We start from the raw sequence: 20980 nt of genomic DNA on the forward strand, positions 1-20980 counted from the left end.
TCTGGCCACTGTGCTTACTTCAGCGGCTTGAAGAAGCTTTCCCATCAACTGTGTGGTTTTCTTTATTTGCCTTTAAGGAAGCAAGGAACTTAAACTTACTCCCTCCCTTCTCTCTCTGTGTGGTTACATGACAAGGAGGGGCCGCATGGAGAGTTATGGGGAATTATTGCTCTGGGATACCAGTAAAAACTTTAGAGCAGACTAACAGCTGACAGAAATGACTTTCGAGGTAGATTAATTTTACATGGTGCGCCACCCAGCTTTCCTTTAGGGTAGGGGAACTCGGAAACTGGATTTAAGTCTACAGGCTGAGCTAGCCCAAGAATGATGTGGTAGTCAGGACTTACAGGTTTTGCTGACCAACAAGGCTTAAGAGAGCAATCAGTCAAAGTTAGACTATTATTTCAAGCCTGGGGATAATGGAAAAATGGTGGGAATCATGACAAAGCTCCAGGTAGGAGGAAGATCAGGTTTCAAAGGATGATGTGTGGGACACGTGTGCACATCAGGCAATGTGCAGAGCTCTAGGTAAGGGGTCTCTGAACAGAGGTGTATATCAGCCCATGTGTGAATAATGGCTGTTGGACATGAGCCATGTGCTGTACTAAACATACTTTTAAAAGAAGGCATCATCTCTCAATTCTTGCAAAATTTGTGGAATGGATATGATTACCTTCTCCTTCTTGTAAATGTAGAAAACGAGGCATATACATTTCAAAGATCTCACAGCAAGCAAAATGTCTCGTGACTGGACTGGATACATACTTTGTGGGGCCCAGTACAAAATAAAATCATGGTGGGTGCCTTGTTCAAATTTATTTAAAATTTCCATTTGGTGACAACAAAACTCCAAACCAAAGAGGAAACCCTTTGAAGTGTGGTGCTCTGTGCAGCTACACACGCATAATGCCCAGGAAGCTAGCTCTGTCGCCATGGATTAACCCCAGGCCTGCTGAGCTCACAGCATACTCTGGGCCTCTGCCTCATATTCTGGTTCCTGTTGAATGGGGAGCAGAACCATTTTGATGAAATCTTAAAAGAATTATTATGACTGGAGATAAAGCTATTGACAACAGCTCTTTGCTAAAAAATAATTCAGACATAGTATCTGAAGAAGTGTGTAAATATATCACCAAAGGCACATGTGGATGAAAACTGACTGGAGTATTTTCTGTAATTATTTTCTTTCACAGGCTTGAGAAGCCATCGGAAATACAGCCTGGCAGTTTAAAATACAGAAGCTTACATGTCAATCTGGTTGAGCCTAAATTTAAAACTAAATAAGCCTTAGATATAAAGCTACATGTATATGGGCAGATGATTTTCAATAAAGGAGCCAGAAACACACAATGGAGAAGAGGAAGCCTCTTCAATAATGGCGCTGGGAAAATTTGAAAGCCACATGCAAAAGAATGAAACTAGATTACAGTTTGTCCCTGTGTACTCGAAACAGATCAAGGACCTAAATATAAGGTCTGAAAGAATATATTACATCGAAGAAAACATATGGACCTTGGTTATAGAGGACATTTTATGAACTTGACCCCAAAGGCCAGGGAAGTAAGGCAAAAAATAAATGAATGAACTATATCAAACTAAAAAAGCTTTTGCACAGCAAAAGAAACCGGCAACAAAACAAAGAGGTGGTGGATGGAATGGGAGATGATATTTGCAAACCTTTATCAGAGATGGTAGCTCTGACAAAGGTTTAATATCCAAAATATATCAAGAACTCAGGGTAAAGGAGGCCTAATATATGGTAACGGAAGATGACTTGACTTAGGTGGGCACACAGTGCAATATGCAGATCTTGTATCATAGAAATGTACATTTGAAACCTATGTGATCCTATTAACCACTGTCACCCCAATAAGCTTAATAAAAAAGACCAAATTATTAACTGGGGGGGGGGGAGGGCATGTGTGCTGAAAATGTAGTATCATATTTGTTAATTCACTTCTAACATCATTTTACCTAGTAACATTTAAATAGAACCACTTACTTAAGATCAGCTATTAAAAAAGAGACAAATTTGCCCTAACCGGTTTGGCTCAGTGGATAGAGCGTCGGCCTGCGGACTGAAGGGTCCCAGGTTCGATTCCAGTCAAGGACATGTACCTTGGTTGCGGACCACAGCTGACCAAGTCTCTGGATCTACCTGATTTGGGACAACTGTCTAGTTCATTCTCCTGGAGGCCTGGCTCCCCTACCTGTTTTTTATCTTTTTTCCTAAGAGATTTCGGACTCTGTCACTGCCAGATGTAACCACGCCATTAATCCCCATTAATGTGGGAAAGCCTAAGTATGTCTGGTTTCCTGTTAACAAAAAGGTCCTGACTCAAGTTACAAATAAACTGCATAATTGGAGTCAATTAGTACAAACTGTTCAGTTCACCCTGTTTGAGGGGAAATGCTAATCCTGAGCAGCTGTTTCTTTTTTTTTTTACTCCTCACCCCAGGATATGTTTATTGACTTTTTTAGAGAAAGAGGAAAGGAGAGGAAGGAGAGAGGGAGAGGGAGAGAGGGAGGGAGGAAGGAGGAAAGGGAAGAGGGAGGGAGGGAGGGAGCGGGAGAGAGAGAGAGAGAGAGAGAGAGAGAGAGAGAGAGAGAGAGAGAGATCCATGTGAAAAATAAACATTGATCAGTTGACTTTCATACCCACCCTGACCACTGGGGATTGAACCTGCAGCCTAGGTAAGTGCCCTGACTAGGAATCGAACCTGCACACTGCAGGACGAGGCTCCAACCAAATAGGCCACCTGGCTGGGGCGGACAGCTGTTTCTTAAACCTGCCTGCTCTTGAGAATCTCCTGAATCTAGAATAAAAATTCTAGATTGTGGGGACCCACCCTAGTTCTGCAGGCTGCATCATCATTCCTAGGGAAAGTGGTCTGTTTATCTGTATTTTTAATAAATCCACATTTAATTCTGATGACTAAACCAGTTCTTTTTTCTTTTTTTTTTGGGGGGGGGGGGGGGCTGGGATGATTGAACAGTGATCAGGAGATCATGGTTGTGCCTGAACTCAGGCTTCAGTTGTAGAGACTGTAGAAAGAGTCAGAAAACCCAGACTTGTTCCAGTCTATCTACTTCCACAAAGGTCATTGATTAAAAGCCCGCATCTTTCAGAAGCGAGCAACAAAGTTGTGGCATGGACAGCATCCGTGGGAAGCCAGGCCTGGTGGTAGTGAGGCAGGTACTGTGAGGACTGAACTGGGGGAGGAAAGAGCCGTTTCCATGTCCTCTGAGTTGCACGGGCTCTGGGTAAGCCTTACAGTGGCCTTGCCTGATTAGCGACTCAACTCAGAGATGGTCCCTGGGGGAGGATGAATCAGGTACTGCCGATCCCCACTGAAGGGGCCCCTGTACATCTCAATGGCCTGAAAAATGGGGCAGGAGGATGCAACTCAGTCTTTTCCTTCCAATAGGACCAGGTCCCCTAAGGACTCTGCATGACAGAAAAAGCCAGCTGCCTGGGGGTCCGGTGAAACCCAGAAATGATGTTGCTTACAGCTTGTACGTCAAGAAGCACATCTTGCTTACTTCCTTTTTTAAAAAATATATTTTTATTTATTTTTTACAGAGAGGAAGGGAGAGGGATAGAGAGTTAGAAACATCGATGAGACAGAAACATCGATCAGCTGCCTCCTGCACACCTTCTGCTGGGGATGTGCCCACAAGCGAGGTACATGCCCTTGACCAGAATTAAACCTGGGACCCTTCAGTCTGCAGGCCGACGCTCTATCCACTGAGCCAAACCAGTTAGGGCACTGCTTCCTTTTAAGCAACAAGGAGCCTAACCAACTTCAAGAATAAGTTGGTTGGAAATCTGCCTGAAAGGCTTGAGCACAGGCACATATGGGCACAGTAGCCTCGCTGTCCCCGCCTTCCCTCCCACACAGGCGCACCCAGACAAGGATCACATAAAATTTTCAGCATTGATCTCAGTGTGGGGGAAGCACACAGCTTGATGCCACACACATGATTTATGCAGATAGAGTAGCCCTGATGTGGTACACCACCCTCTACATTTTTAAAACACTTTTATAATAGTGTTGAAAACCAGATTGGGACAATTTGAAGAGCAAAGCTTTACCAAAGGGTTTAGTTAAAATGATTTACTTGTGGGTTTTAAATAGCATTAAGTGGTTTGTGAAAAGTGTTCTGACTCGTGCTTACTATGGATGGTGCTTAAAAGTCTGGGCGCCGGAAAGGTACCCCTCTCGAGACACATTCACCAGGAAAACGCAGGCCTTAACTACAGCTGGGTGTTTGCTTCCATGGCTGCCTTTTGAATATTAGCATTTAAACCACCCACAGAGGCTCTGCAGACGCTTTGCCGGGTAAATGAGGTAGAGATGAGAAAGCTCACACCTCACGGCTGCTGCTTTTAATTTAGTGATAGTCCTGAGAACCGGGTGGGCCAGAGAATCAGATTTTAAACCAAGATTTTAAAGGAAGCTATCTTGGAAATCCAATGCTGTTTAGGTAATTTTCTTAAAAACAAAACAAAAACAAAACCAAAAAACAAAACACACAGGCACACACACACAAAGGGGAGTGACCCTATGTCTGCTTACAACTTTCTGATTCAATTCCATGCCACTCTAACTTAACCCGTATAAGAGAGAAACCTCAGATCTTTATTCCAATAACACGAGACTAGTCATAATACTATCGCTTTCTTTATTAGACCATCTTCAAAGAAATTCAGAGTGGTCTCCTCTCACCCTCACGATATCCTTAATAATTCAGCTTGAACTGTTGTCATCTCCACTCACATTCAGGAGGCTGACATGGAGACATAAAAGGTAAGAGCTGCAGAGGATTTGGGCACATGCATTGTTCTGACAGATTTATTTGAAAGTATTTATTAGTGTCTACATTATGCAGAGCATTATCTAGACTCCGGGGTTCCTGAGGAAGAGATAATCAAGGCCCCTGCCTCCCAGAGATTCTACTCCAGGGAGAGAAACAGATAACAAGTGAGTAAATGAAAACATAAGCTTTTCGGAGTGTGGTAAGAGGTTGAAATGTGGGTTTTATTACAGATATGGGGTAAAGGGTGCCTCTGAGCAGGTAATCCAAGACCTAGAAGTCTAGGAGGAGACAGCAGTGCTATGTCGGGGGCAATAGTGTCTCAAGCTGAGGAACTCGGAGGGGCCTTGCCCTGAGACAGGAATCAGTCTCCTAGGAGCACAGAGCAGAGAACAGGAAGAAGGATAAAAGTGGGGGGCTGTGCTGGACCTTTCTGAGGAAGGGGAGTGATGAGGTAAGGAGAAAAAGGAGCCGCAGTCAGTTCATATAGGCTCTCAGGTGTCGTGCATGGTGTGGGTTTACCTTTACTCTAAAACAGAGAAGGAAGCCACTGGAAAGTTTCAATGATTCAAGTAATGTTTTAAATCTCTGGTTGCTGGAGAGAGGATGCTATTCAGGGACAGGGGTGGATAAAAGAGGCCAGTTCGGAGCCTGTTAGGAAGGATAGGCTAAACTATGTGGATTAGGTGGGTAGCTGGGGAGACTAAATGACTCTGAGCAGCTCAAAAGATGTTATTTCTGTGGGAAAGAAAAGAGTAGATTGGCTGTGTACATAATAGGTGACTATAAGTAAGTGAAGGACAAAATCAATGAATCAGATTTCACCTCTCTTTTTAAGATGAGATTCAAAGATAAAATGTGAGGGTCCTCTCCCCCTCCCAGCAGTTGAGGACAATGCCTGGCCTGCTTTGCCATGGCCACCATCGCTGTCTCTAGTGACTCTGATAGAAAGGCGGACGGTTGCTCTTTACTGAGGATCCCCCACAAGCTAGAGCGTGCTCAAGACAATGAGTAAATGTTAGCATCTCACCCAAATCATTCCAGTTGGTGATTATTGGCCTCATCTGACACATGGGAAAACCAAGGCTGAGAAAAATAGTTAGGCAAGCTCACTACAGGAGAGACACTGTTTCTTTCTTAAGTGCTTAAGAGCATGGACTGGGGCTGGATTTACCAGGTGTGAAGCTTGCCATACCCCCTTATGAACTGTGTGGTCAAATTATTTCACATTTCTAAAATGGGAATGATTGAAAACCCAATTTTGTGGGATTGAATGAGCTAATACTAGTATGTGTAATGCTTTCAGGCATTCCTAACTGGATGTGAACCCATAATAAATGTTATCAATTATTATTGTTGCTCAAATCACACAACTAGTAAATGATGATGTTCACCATTACATGGTTTTTTTTTTATTGTAAATGATTATATCAACAAGAACTATAAAACTGAGTCCAACCTAACATCTTACAAATAAAGAAGCAATGTCTTCAGGTTTATTTACTTACTGATAACTATGTGAAATGGGAGGCCAAAGATTTCCTACATATTTTGTTAACTCTTTAGTAGTTTTTTAACAGTGAATTTTAAAGTATATATGTCAACCAGTATCTTATAATTGATATTGAAAGCTTCAAAACATCCTATATAATAAAAGCATCGTATGCAAATTGTCCCCTCAACCAGGAGTTCATCTGGGAGTTTGACCAGGGAGCGGGGCCAGCCGAGGGATGGGAAGGAGGCCCTGGCCGGCAGCCGGAAGCTTCTAGGGACCCTACCAGTGCACGCATTTCATGCACTGGGCCTCTACTGCTTATATAAAAGGATCCATTCCAACAGAGGGATCAGTAGTATAGAAGACAAAATTATAGCTAAACCTGAACATTCTACATATTTTTCTGGAAAAGCACAAACAATTCCATAATCAAATCCATTCTTAGATATTCTCATACTGTCTGCCCTTATTCCATTTTTACTCAGTTGTATACACACACACACACACACACACACACACACACACACCCCTCATAACATATTAAAAACACCTTTAAAACAAATAACGTATTTAAAATATTAAGCAGTACAGCTTGGCACACAGTGGGTGTCTAGTAAATACTACCCATCTTTGCTACTAGTTATCTCAGTCCAATGCCTCAGCCAGTGTGCACAGGAGGATGCCCAGCCAACAGAGCCACTCTGGCCAGCGTTCATACTTTAATTTTCAATTTTCCTATTTCCTTATGCCAGTAACAACTCTCTTGTAAACAGCTGATGGCTAGGTTTTTATATCAGTTCAATATTTATAGTGGTTTCTAATGTTTGGGTTTACTGTTACTAAATTATTCCATACTTTCTATTTGTAGCTCATTTGATACATGATATATACATTTTTTTCTTCTTTGTTTTTTGATGGGTTATTTTTTTCATTACTTTTACTTTCTTAACTAGTTTGGAAACAGCACACTTAACCTCAATCCTTTTATTCATTGTATTAGAAATTTAAACCAATTTAAGTTTAGCAAATTCTAACAATATATTCACCTATTTCCAAATAATTCAAGCATCTCAGAATACCCTCATTATTGTTTCCAAGTTCTTTATTTTTCCAGTTTTGTGAAATTACGAAGTTTTATTGCTTCCTATGGCAAGTTTTATTGCTCCTCAGCCTTTTTGGTTAAGATCAAATGTATATGGCAAGTTTTATTTACTTTGACTTACGTATTGATACCTTCATTGCTTTTCATTTTTTGTTGTACCTCAAGTGCCTGGGTTCACTTCCTGCAAGGAACTGCCTTAACTAAATTCTTACATGGAACTATTCAGGCCACCCAGGTAGTATCAGTTAGAGATGCTGTCCTCTAGAGAACAAAACCTTAGAGAAAGATTTCCCTCTCCATTCAAAACCAAGACATGTGACAGATAAGTTCCCTCATATTTTACTGAGTAGATTTATATCTAGTTCAATTTTATGTTTCAGGGTTAGCCATTCAATGGCCAGGTGTTACAGGAGGCATGCTCTGCATTTTGCCTCCCTCCTAAGCCCAACAACATGTAAAAGCCACTGCTCAATGTCAGTAAATGCCCTTGAGGGAAAGCCAGCTTCCCTGCATGACTTTACCTGCAGGTAAGCTCACATCTTGGCTCTCCCATTTTCTCCTGACTTTCTTGCCAGCTCATTGATAAAATCAAGCCATTAAATAATATTTATTTATATGTTTTATATTTAATTCATCAGTTTAGTTTCTTTTTTATTTTGGGAAGATTGGGGCAATATTTAATATGTTTTTCTATAAAAGAAACATATGGTTTTTAAAATTACATAATACAAGTAGATGCCCCCAAATAGATGTGAATTGAGTCCTTCAAAGACTGCTGTTTGACTACTAAATGAAGCATAAAATCAACCTGTCTTTCCAGGTCTTCCTCAATTTGTCCTCAGCTATTTCAATCTCTCCAGCTTAATTCCATTTCTACACCCAATATATATAATAGCCAACAGATAGTATTTACTTTTCACAAAAGTGTCCCTAATTCATGACTATGCTTTTGCACATTCTGAACTCACTTTCTAAAATACATTATTTCTCTATGTGTCAAAGTCCTATTCAAGAACCATTTGGAATTGCAGTTCATACAAGAAATTTCCCTCATCTGCCATCCAGGTTTTATTATCTCCTCTTCTTAACTCTCAAAGTTTTTTATTATGTAGGATGGACCAAGATAGACCAAGTGCTGTAGACCAAGTGCTGTATGAGATCCAAAGAGAGCTGTACTCTTTGTCTGGCTCTGTAACTTGCTATGTGTGTGAGTTTACACAATCTCTCTGTGACCCAATTACTTTATTTAAAACTGGGATAATTATATCTTCCTTGCAATGCTGCTTTATTTTGAAGATTAAAATATGCATATATAAAGTAGCCAGCCTGGCTGGCGTGGCTCAGTGGTTGAGCATTGACCTATGAATGGTTCGATTCCTGGTCAGGGCACATGCCCGGGTTGCAGGCTTGATCCCCAGTAGGGGGTGTGCAGGAGGCAGCCTATCAGTGATTCTCTCTCATCATTGATGTTTCTATCTCTTTTGTATTGAAATCAATACAAATATATTTTTAAAAAATAGCCGGTATTCAATAAAAGGTAGTTATTATTGTTGTTACCTTAATTATACTGTTAATAATACATATATAATATCTATTAACTATCCTGTGTGAATAATCCTATATTATTAAGACCTTAAATATCATGTGTAATAGTTATCTATGTATTAGTTTAATGCCTAGTAGACAGTACTTCCTTGGGGGATGGGATTCTCTCTTACTTATTTTGTTATGAACTGACATAATATCTTACATACTTTATATGCTGAATAAAGTTCTTATTTCACTGAAATAACTCTAACTGAAAAGAATAGTATCTATACCACCTTGCAGTAGGGAAAGGAGAAGTGGAGCTACTATTTACAATTGGGAAGAGAGAAAAAAAAACAACAAATTGGTACCTGAAACCTTCAGATACAGCTAACATACAGGTCAACTTAAAATGTATTTATCTCTCATCTGTCGATCAATCTAGTTTCATAAACAACTCTGTTATTCTAGCAAAGAGAAGCAAATATGTTGATGGTACAATCTGTTTCGGTTATCTTTTATGGAAATAAGCTGCAGGTTGTTTTCATTGCCATCAAGGTTACCAGTCTGTCTATGCCCTCCTTTGTAACCAGCCATCTAATTCCCATTGAATAAAACGCAGTTAAATTAGATTGTGATTTATGCAAAAACTAAAAAGAAGCGACGGTATAACTCTCAGAGGAAGCAAAAAAATCTCCATTGTAAAATACTTTTTTTCCTAAACACCCTCAGAATCTTCTTTCTCACTATTTTATATTCACTGAAGAGTCACTTGGGGAGGTAGTAGGATCAGTCAGTAGCATGTACTTAGATGCTTGAATTCCCCAGTATTTTAAATGTTGTTTGTATTAAGGACAAATTAAGCTGAAAGTTGTAGTCTGGGGGGCTTTTGGAAAAGAAAAGCCTTTAAGCAATTAATGGCTTGTTCAAGTCCTGCCTGTGTGAGGAGCATAACCAGGCAACTTGTGCAGCAATTTATAGTTACTGGGGTAAATGAACCATAGTTAGAAGTAGAATGTATGAACTGTTTGCTAAACTGGTAATTAGCTGGAGATGTAAAGCCCCAAACTGGAGGTGTTCATAGCACAACAGAGCCAGAATTATTCTGTGTCATTTACAGTTTAAAGTAATGAACTTTCTCAGTGTTATCTCCCTTTGGGAGTTGAGGCCTAATTTTTTTTTTTATATTTGCCAATTAAGAAAAAAATAGTAAAAACAAAAGTCAAACTGGTGATGAGATCAGGACAAAAAAAAACTTAGAAGACCTTTGAAGAGGAACCTTCAGATTTTTCTTTGACCAAGAATCATTGAGTAGCAGTTCACTTGGTTTCTTAAAGCTCTGCTTTATGATGGATGACCTTGGACAAGTCACTTCATCCCGTTGAGTTTAAATTTTAAAACTGTGTATATTGGAGATGACAATATCTATATCAGAGAGTTGTGAATTGGCACATACTGAGAACTAAATTGAGGCTCAGAAGTCGACTTAAATCATTCATGTAACTTCCAACTAACTACAGCTTCTTGGTAATTTTATCTGCTGGAGCATTTCCAATGGTGAGAAAGCATGATAAGAGGGTCCTTTTCTTTGAGTTAGCATTTCAAATGTTACTGAGGTTGAAGGGGAGGAGAGATAAGGGGAAAGTCTGAGTAAAGATGAAAAGGTAAGAAAATGAACATGTTTTGGGAAATTGTGCGTGCCCAGTATAGTTTGAAGTTAGCATACTTTGGAGGGTTTTTCAGGGGTGGAGGATAAGATATTTGTTGATTCCCATCCTCTTATCCTTAAAAGTAGGAAGAGGTAAATTGAATCCTATGTAATTTGAAGTAGTTTTGTTGTTGTTTTTTTTGTAATCCTCACCTGAAGATATATTTTCCACTGATTTTAGGAAGAGTAGAAAGGAGGGAAGGAGGGGACAAAAGAGAGAGAAACATCAATGTGAATAGACACATTGACTGGTTGCCTCCTGCACACCCTTGATCAGGACTGGGGATCGCACCTGCAACCCAGGTACACACCCTTGACTGGGAATTGATGCACAGATGACACTCCAACCACTGGGAAACACCAGGAAGGTTGAGGACCACTGCCCTAAACAAAGGAATTCACTCTTTTTTTGTGCTCGATTCTTGTGCTCTTGGGACTCTTTGCTCGAGGCTTGCTCTCTCGGGGTTCTTGCATTCAGCTGTATGGCCCATGGCCATGTGGACCCCACACACAATAGACTAATGGACTGCAGTTAGCCTGATGCTGTACTGCACCCAGCTCCCACATGGAAAGGAAACTCTGGACAATGGCTCTGATTTTAGCTCTACTGAAACCCCAGCTACACTTCTTCTATGATTGGATTAAGGAAAATGGGACTTTGGGAACCCAGCGGTATAATTCCACACAAATAAAACTTTCTACTATATCACACCTGCCTGTGCGAGTCTCAGAAAATTCCTTTTCTCAGGATATAGCAAGAAATCCATCCCCAGAAGCAATTGGCAGAGACAAGCCACACCCTTCTCCGGGGACATAGGGAGTGGTATCTTAATGAGGCAACCTTTGTAGTGGGGCCCAATTTCTGACTCTAATAGTCATGGTCATACAGTCAAGGTTAGTGGAAGATCCCTCCTACTGGCTTCTTATTTTCAGTGAGATGTAGTTTAGGGGTCTAGGCTTAAACAAGCCATTGAGAATGTCTTAATTGAGCCTATTTTTACTTAAAGGAATGATTTCTCCTAAAGGCCAAGTATTTGTTTATATTCATTAATTTCCAATGCTGCTATGACTTTGCTTTTCTTCTATTGCGTATTTACTAGCATTTTAAGGGGAAAGTGGTGACGTTAATCAGAGTCTGGTGCAGTTCGTTTTTATTGAAACCAGGAAGTCAGCATCCTAACCCGCTGTGACACATGTAAGGCTGTTTCCCCCTTATCTCTTTAAGCTGGGTAGACCTATGGAACATCAAGTCACCATCCCTGAGTGATAACACATCGGATATTGTAAGCACTTCATAGGTATTAAATCTTATGTATTCAGCTATCATCGTAACTAATGTCATTTTGATCATTTTATTTCCTTTGAAAGCATAGATTTTAATTTACAAAGGAAGGGAACAGATATATGAATGCTCATTTTCCCTCATTATACTATTTCTCGGATACAGAAAGAAACCAAGATACCTAGGGTCTACATTGTTTTATGTTCTTAATATGTAAGAGACATTGTCACAGAGGAAGCCACAAAACAGCTTGTTCATTAGAAAACACAGCATGTAGGTGGAAACAAAGGGACAGGAACAAGACCCTAATTATACCCATGCATTCCTCCCCTTCCTTGGAAAAAGAAAGAAGGCCCAGTTTCCCCCTCAGTAACAGTGTCCTTGAGGGCTTACATTAAGAATATATATTTCTCCGTATGTCTGTGAGTCAGTATGTGAGCCTGATCATTGTTGTCTAATGAACACAACATGAATTCCCCCTAGAAGTCAACTAATGGGCACTTCAAGTGCAATTTTCTATGCGTGTTAAATGAGTAAGTAGAACACTTCGCTGTTTGGAAGCTGCTTTGGTGAGCGGGGAAATATTACAAGGGGTTTTGGACCAGTCTTTCCTTAGATTACAGCCCCATAAAGGAAAAATTACGCTACAATACTGCCCCTCCATAGGGTAATTTTTACTTTCTCTTGGATGCAGGATTTCTTTAGCACCCATTTGAATTACAGTCCGTTATCTCTGTAACTGGTACCATCCTCCCTCCTCCGCCTAGAAACGGAAACTGGCATTTAAGACAGTGTGGAATTTTAACATTTGTGAATAAATTTTAAACATATATGGCATATTCTATGGGGTTCTATAGCAGCTTAAACATGTGCAGATGGAAAGAAAAACAAAATAAACTGTTCTTTCACCAAAAACTACGTACTCTTCATTTTAGCCGAGATTGCCTTTGCCCACTTTGTCTTTGTACAGGAAATTGAACGTGAAATAATGAAGGCTTAATATTTGTGCACTGCTGGAGTGCTTCTGGGTGATTATATTTTAACAAAAGTTAATGGCCAAGTAATGGAAATAATGAGCTGAAGTGAAAATCCAATATAAGTTTGATGAGCAGAACATTCTGAATGAAAGTATACTAGAGGAGAAAAGCCCCATGGAACAGTTCACGTCTTAGTATTCTTGGAGCGTATTGGTTTTAGTATTGAAATGGACATGATTGATAAAGGAACCTAAGTGGATATGTGCTGCTGATCTTTCAAAGCGACTGGGCTAAACCTGAAGATTCCTTAGAGGAAAAAGAAGAGGGAAAAAAAGAGTAAAAAATGTCTGTAAAAGGCTTCTTCTCTATTTTCATGAACTCCCTGGGTATATTCACCTATTTGCATATTGCCTATAATGCTGATTGCGGGAGTAATAAATATTCAGCCTGCTAGCACTGATACTGAACTAGGAGTAGGGAAGGTTGGTGAGAATGGCCATGCCAGGAGTAGATGATGAGAAGTGGAGGTTTGGGGCTCTGGTGGACAAAGAATGTCAATTCAGGGACATAGATTTATGAATAACAAAGTGATGACACGAAGGACCTAAAAGAAAACTTCCCCCACCTGGTGAAAGAAATGGACTTACAGGTCCAAGAAGCACGGAGAACCCCAAACAAAAGGAATCCAAAGAGGACCACACCAAGACACATCATAATTAAAATGCCAAGAGCAAAAGATAAAGAGAGAATCTTAAAAACAGCAAGAGAAAGAAACTCAGTTACCTACAAGGGAATACCCATACGACTGTCAGCTGATTTCTCAACAGAAACTTTGCAGGCCAGAAGGGAGTGGCAAGAAATATTCAAAGTGATGAATACCAAGAACCTACAACCAAGATTACTTTATCCAGCAAAGCTATCATTCAGAATTGAAGGTCAGATAAAGAGCTTCACAGATAAGGAAAAGCTAAAGGAGTTCACCACCACCAAACCAGGATTATATGAAATGCTGAAAGGTATCCTTTAAGAAGAGGAAGAGGAAGAAAAAGGTAAAGATACAAATTATGAACAACAAATATGCATCTATCAACAAGTGAATCTAAGAATCAAGTGAATAAATAATCTGATGAAAAGAATGAACTGTTGATTATAATAGAATCAGGGACATAGAAAGGGAATGGACTGACTATTCTTGGGGGGGAAAGGGGTGTGGGAGATTCGGGAAGAGACTGGACAAAAATCGTGCACCTATGGATGAGGACAGTGGGTGGGGAGTGAGGGCGGAGGGTGGGGCGGGAACTGGGAGGAGGGGAGTTATGGGGGGGAAAAAAAGGGAACAAATGTAATAATCTGAACAATAAAGATTTAATTAAAAAAAAAAGATTAATCCCAGATAACGACTTAAATCTTAACTATCCTTCTCCTTAATTACTGAAGGAAGAAAGGGGAGTGATAAAATTTTCCAGAGCTGTTGATAAAAATTGATGCCACTATTCAACGAGTCAAATGTTTAAATGATACCATCATCACCACCACCACTATCATCAGCAGCAGTAGTGTCATTATCGCACAAGTAACATTCTTTGGTCACTTATTAAATGCCATATACCAGCCAGGGCATTTTACATGCGAAGTTTCATTCAATTCTCACAACCCCGTGAGGTTACTCTTGGCTTCCAACTTCACAAATAAGAAAATAAGCAAAGTAACATATAGTCTGGAGGATAAGCAGGGCAACCAAGTCCTGATATACACTGGGTTATACTGTACCCGCAATGTTAAACTGCCTTGCAAATTATAAATGCTATACACTTTAAGCAGTTATCATCATTAATATGATTTACTGTTTGAGCAGCAGTTTATATTGAAAATTCTGTCATATAAACAACTCATTCTATGATATAAATAGCAAGCAACTACAAATAACTCACAAGCTCTAATGTAATCTATTTTCTTATATATTTTAGATGTATCATTTAGGGCCAAACTAATGAAATATTTTGTAATACATAAGCAGGCAACTTATTTGTTAATCAATTTTTTCCTAAAAGTCATATTATGTTCTAGTTATTACTTACCATATTTTAAACTTTAAGATAACAATTTATGTATTTCCTTAGTGAAATAGATAAACACACAAAAATGCGGTGTTTTAAAGACACTCCCCCCAAAAAGCTAATAAAATCTGAAAGACTCAACCAAAATTTGGAAAAGAATAAATAAATAAACCAATGAGTTATTTGGCAGTTTGTTGATAAAATAAATGATTTCATATTAACCTTCAGTTGTTACAACATTGTGTTTACAGTTTAGAATTAAATTGCAATTTATTCTAGATTAAAATTCATCTTTTTGAGTTTCTGATATGTTTTCAGATGTTTAGATGATATTTTCCTGCAATTAAAATATTTCGTTATATTTTAATGCCATTGCTCATAACATAATTTTGTCTTAAAACGCTATATTTCTTACATTTAAATACTTCTTTAACCACTTTTCCCAAACAAAATACTAGCCTTTATTTGCCTATATAGGACACTGCCATTTGCTCTTTCAATATTTAATTTAGAATGAACCTTCCAAAACTGTGAACATTGTGAAAGATGGACAAGGCTAATTTATTTAACTTTTTATTTCCAGTTGTAGTTTGGATGAATGAGGAACATACAGGCTGTTCCCAAAAAATGTATACACACTTTAAAGCTGGTTGCTTAATGGATATTTCTTTCTTTTCAGATATAACCCATTGGAATTAATAATTATTCAAAGTGTGTATACATTTTTTGGGATACCCTGTATTTAATGTATATTACATAAATGGTAAATATACTTATCTTACAATAAACCATAATTTAAGTCTGCAGTCCAAATATGAAATATATTTGCAGTTTTTAAAGCTTTAATAGATTTCTAACATCTCCATTTATATTTAAATTATGTTTACAACTCTTATCAAATGATTGGTGAGCTTTATAATAAAGAGAAGTTATCTAAAATTTCTGTAAGAATATAAGTTGCATATGTAACTGAGATGCTACTTTAAAGAGATTATGATATATACATTTGACATTTTAATTTTCAAGTTTCCATTCATATTTTAGAATGTTCAGTTTTCCATACATCTATGTGTGCCTTCTACTTTGCTTTATGAAATTCATTCTAATATTTAAATCTTAATCTCTTATTTTAATTCTTGACTGTTTAATGTGTTTTTTTTTTTTTATATTGGGGTAGGCAGGGGTGATCAGGGGTGGGGCCAGCCAAGGGAGAAGGGATGCAGGGTGGAGGGAGGGCTGGCTGGCCACCTTGCCCCTGATCAGAGTGAGAGAGGCTGATCAAGGGCGGGGACGGCAGGGGGAGGGGCCAGGGGAGGTTGGCCAGCTGTCCCCCCCCCCCCATCAGGTGGTTCGCTGGCTGCAGTGGGCATCATAGTGACTGGTCATTCAGGTTGTTATGGCATTTCTGATCACTGACTTTTTATATAAATATAGATTAGACTGTATTCTTCCTGAAATCTGGGATTGCTCAAATGAAAACAAATCATATAGCAGTAAAAAATCATATTTTGCAAGTGGTCTTGTTGATTTTAGTTGTAAAAATACACTATACCTCCAGAGTTGTTAAATTAAACCACTTCACAAACCTAAATACATCTGAGTAGGCAAAATGCTAAGCAAATGTGGCCAAGTCTTACTTTTACTTGAATAAATAAAAACAAAACTATTTCAGATTCCTCACTGACTAGCACTTTGACCCAAAGTATTGACATCTGGAAAACATGAGTGGTTGGAGTTTGAGGCCAGTGTAGTCTCCCCCTAACCCAAGGGGTTACCAGTGAGGAGAAAATCAATCAAGAAAACTGGTAAATTCACAACTTTGTTTTCAACTTCCAGAAAATAAAAAGTTTATATTTGCTGTAATAGGAAACCCGTAATATTGTTCCTCTCTCAATACATTTGCTTTGACAAAGGAGATGCCACCTAATTTTTTAAACTCACAGTGAGATGTCTATGAATAGATGATGAGGAACTTTCTATGATGGACTGAAATAAATAGGACAAGCTGCATGGGCCACCCACAAACAAGCATTTCAAATGTGATGGCTTGCACTGCTCTGGCATATATATTTTGATGACATAAGATATTTCAATACATTCAGAAAAATATGATACCAAGCAAACTAAAGTATTTGTTCTCACAATACAAAAAAAACAAACAAAAACAAAACAAACAAGCAAACAAAAAACGTTTCTTCTGCTTGAATAAGGTTTCTGCCAGGTTTTAAAATATATTTCTATAAGCAGCAACCCCCCCAAATTCAATTCCTTCCTATGTAATTCATCCATATGCAACACAGATCTTGCAGTTTGTGATTCTGCCCACCACCTGGCCCCCTACTTCGAGTTAAAAGATAAGTTCCCTTTCAAAATGAGATGCCCAGTGATACTACCCATACCCCTCTCTGAAGATACCCTTTTCCAGGCAGCAGAGGTCCTTGGGCCCAACCTGAATCTGGTTTTTCCACAAATTAGTTCATCAGACACAGGCAGTTAAAATCAGTATTTCTTCAACTTGAATGGCAAACAAAAACATTTTTTTAATAATTTCAAATATTCCAAAATTACTTTAAGAATTATTCAAATGGACCCCTAATGTTGACTTAAATTATTTAATTATATGATTACTTAGACCCAGACAAACATAAAACCAGGTATAAACTCCATCATTACAGATCAAATGAAAAACAAACTCTAAGGCAAGATATTCAACCCTGTTTTAATATATTGGAGGATATTATTTTGTCAAAGCTGAGTCACCATTCGCAACATCAATATGGCAGTAACTGGAAGAGCACGGGACTTTTGACCTAGGCATACATTAATCATTGATTCTCTAATCTGTTTTTCATTTGTACTTCTGTGATGCCCTTTTAGTTTACTTACCAAAGACAAATCTTTACACATTATATATTACTCTGCACGTGTCTCAATTGCCTGTGGTTACTGAAAAATCCTGTACTATTTTGTATCAACATTACTGAAAAAAAAAGAACGGCAAATAGGCACAAATTTTAATTGGAAGTGTCCCATCTTAAAGTAATTATCCAAAAGATCCAGAATGTGTTTATGCTATTTTTAACGTTAAAATTGAAATGAGAACACAATCTCTAAAAATTATCATAGATCACTTGGGTATCCCCGATTCTGCAGACCCGAAATGAAAACTCAAAATAACTCACTTAACACAAGTGTTCGCTTTCTTCATAACCTGGCGAAGTTCTCAATTGGTGCTGAAACACCACAGAGGTAAAGTCGTCTCGCTATATTGAAGTAGACCTTTGGGTTCTTTTTACTCACTATATAGACAAAACCATATTTCAACCTAGTCATGAAAATACGTTTCACAATTACTGCAAGCCTCTTTCCTGCATACTTTGCGTGTATCATCAGCAACTTCAAAAAAGACTGACGTTAAGAGTTTGGATTATGAAATAGACGTCTAACCTTTTATTCTCTCTAATTGCTTTGTCCCCCTTCTTCCAAGAGATGGTTGGCTTTGGAGAGCCTTGGGGTTTGCACTCTATGACGACTTCCCGGCCTTTGGTAACAATTATTGCTTTCTTCAACTGATTCAGTGCAAAAGTGGGAGCTGAAGCTATTAAAAAAAAATGTTAGTTCTACCAGAAGCAATGACAATAATCTCGAATGTATGATACATCAATATTTTGCAACTTTTTCTTCTGGGCTACATTTCTAATAAAATCATACAATATTTACACAGATAAAAGGCATTCACTTAAAATTTTTTAATTAATAGCTATCTTATTGGTTGTCCTTTTCATTAGTATGTGATGGTTTCATGAAATGTGGAATCCAGAGACAAAGGCCGTTTTTTTAAAAAATGACATGCTTTAATTATGGCGAGCAACTTTAATTGCAAAAGACTAATGAGCACCTTGGGCAAAAGGTGAAGGGGTCAGCAAATCAAGTCTATTTTGGGCTTCCTCTGGGAAAATGGAGGCCCCTGTGGAGAAGACAATTCTGTCATCCATTTCCTATGTGTGAGTCTTCACTAAAGCATATTTTACTTCAATGTTATACACAATTGAATGCAGTTTTTAAGAAATGGAATAATTTAAATTTCAATCAAAAGTTCTATTTCACTGTTTGCAATTATTCACCTAGGTCTGCTCATTCATTAATATTATTTTTATTGTATTTTTATCAAGACACTTTAGATTACAGTTAACTCCAGTGTGCAGCTGTGGTTGAAGAATACATGCCACAGAGGTCCTAGCAAATTATTTTTAAAAAGCACTTGAATCTAAAGGAAACCTGAAAGATATACCTACAAGACTACTGTACCTGAGATATTTATTGTACCAGTATGACACTTTTGTGATTATTTCACAAGCATTTTATGTCCATCACATAGCAATATAATGCATGACACAACAACATTAAACATATGTTCACAACATAAAAAAGATATATATGCAATTGAGAGGGTTAAGAAATTGAAAGAAAAGTGAAGAATATTATGGGGGAATCACAGGCAACATTTTTGATTGCCTACTGGAAATAGAACTTACGAAAGGTGATTTTGAAAATATGTCTAGTGACTAAGTGTTTCTGAGTAAAAGATTAACTGAGTGAAGGCTGAATCAGCTTTTTAACTCAGAAATGGAGTGTAAGCTGAAAAGGAAATGCATTAATATCTTATTGATTAGTTTTAGGGGACTAAAATATAAACTCGTATCTATTTTGGTTATAACGTAGAAAAAATTTAGGTTTAGGCATTCATAATTTAATAAGTTGACTTATGGCGTATTACATTTAGCTAATTTGTAAATGGTAAGTTCCCAGGTTCCTGAGATCTCGGGTGTTTCTGTTGATGTCATGCTCCGGGAATGGAAGTGGAGACTAGAAAGCACACTTGGGCTTGTAATCACTTTGGAGAGGCAGTGAATTGAGATCCCCTAAGTATCTCCCTTTGTATTATAAACATCCCAGAACCAAAGTTTAAAAATCATCAGAGCGGGAAAAATTAAATCCATTCCAGCAGCCCAAATATGCTCAATCCTGGTAGCCTATTCCACGGGAGTTTATCTTTCCTGTGTTAAAGAGTGAAACAGTATGACTGCCCGGGTTACATTCTTATTGTTTTTAAGCCTATGGAACAGCTGTGCCTGGCCTCAGGAAGGCTTCCCATTCTATGTAAGGATGGACACGGTGATGCCCAGGATGAGAGGTGCTGTACTCTGGAGTCCCGCCTACGGGTAGGTAGGAGCCGCTCAGAAAAGTATTAAGCATTGCTAAGGGGGCGGGGAGAGGCTGCTGGAAGTCTACATTCTGATTCCCTACCCCCAATATCCTTCCTTGAAAGTTAACATATACTTCTTATGATTTCTTTAATGCCATGGAAAACATGTATGGTGTAACCCTGTTATGATTAAAACGAAAAGTTAGAAAAGCCTTCTAATAAAAGTTATGGCACACACTGTACCCAATGTAGACTTGTCCCCTAAAGCTTAAAAAAAAATATTAGCAAGACATAGAATTTTTTTTCAAGCCAAAAAATAGGCTTTTACAATCACACCATAAAACTTCAGTAGAGTGAGAATTAGAGCATGGAAAGAAGCCATGCTTTCTTCCCATTGATTTATTTAGAAATTGCATACCTAGAATTTTCAGTTCAGCACTTGCATAAATGGCTCCATATTTATTTTCAGCCAAACACTGATACATCCCAGCATCTGACTGATTCACGCTGTGGATCATCAGTACTCCATTAACCATCTCAACCTTACTCTGTAATGGAATAAAAATATTAGAGATAGAAAGTGAACAAATCATACAGATTCTGCAGTTACCATCTGCCAGACCAAGAAAAAAAAGCCTGCAATTAATGCAATTGAACATTATCTGACAACTTAGCAAGACAATTTACTGCTCCTTATTGTATTATAAGGCCTCATGTAAATTCTAACTACTTTTTAGGAGAGAAAGTATAACTATATTTTTCTGTAGTTGTTCCTTCGAGTTTTACTATTAGTTTTGTTTTTAAGTG

The 20980-nt window shown here is 38.4% G+C and overlaps 1 protein-coding gene across 1 annotated transcript in view; it reads right to left on the minus strand.

Annotated features, from left to right (window-relative positions):
- The window catches only part of CNTN5 (contactin 5), a 205783-nt gene that overhangs the window by 171414 nt on the left and 13389 nt on the right, over positions 1-20980 (minus strand). Inside the window, exons 3-4 of the mRNA XM_059710643.1 lie at positions 20592-20721; positions 18415-18565 (exon numbers count right to left, since the gene is read on the minus strand). Coding sequence (XP_059566626.1) covers positions 18415-18565; positions 20592-20721 — 281 coding nt within the window. The remainder of the gene's footprint in view (positions 1-18414; positions 18566-20591; positions 20722-20980) is intronic.

This window comes from Myotis daubentonii, chromosome 9 (genome assembly GCF_963259705.1).
Source record: "Myotis daubentonii chromosome 9, mMyoDau2.1, whole genome shotgun sequence".
Classification (NCBI taxonomy): domain Eukaryota; kingdom Metazoa; phylum Chordata; class Mammalia; order Chiroptera; family Vespertilionidae; genus Myotis; species Myotis daubentonii.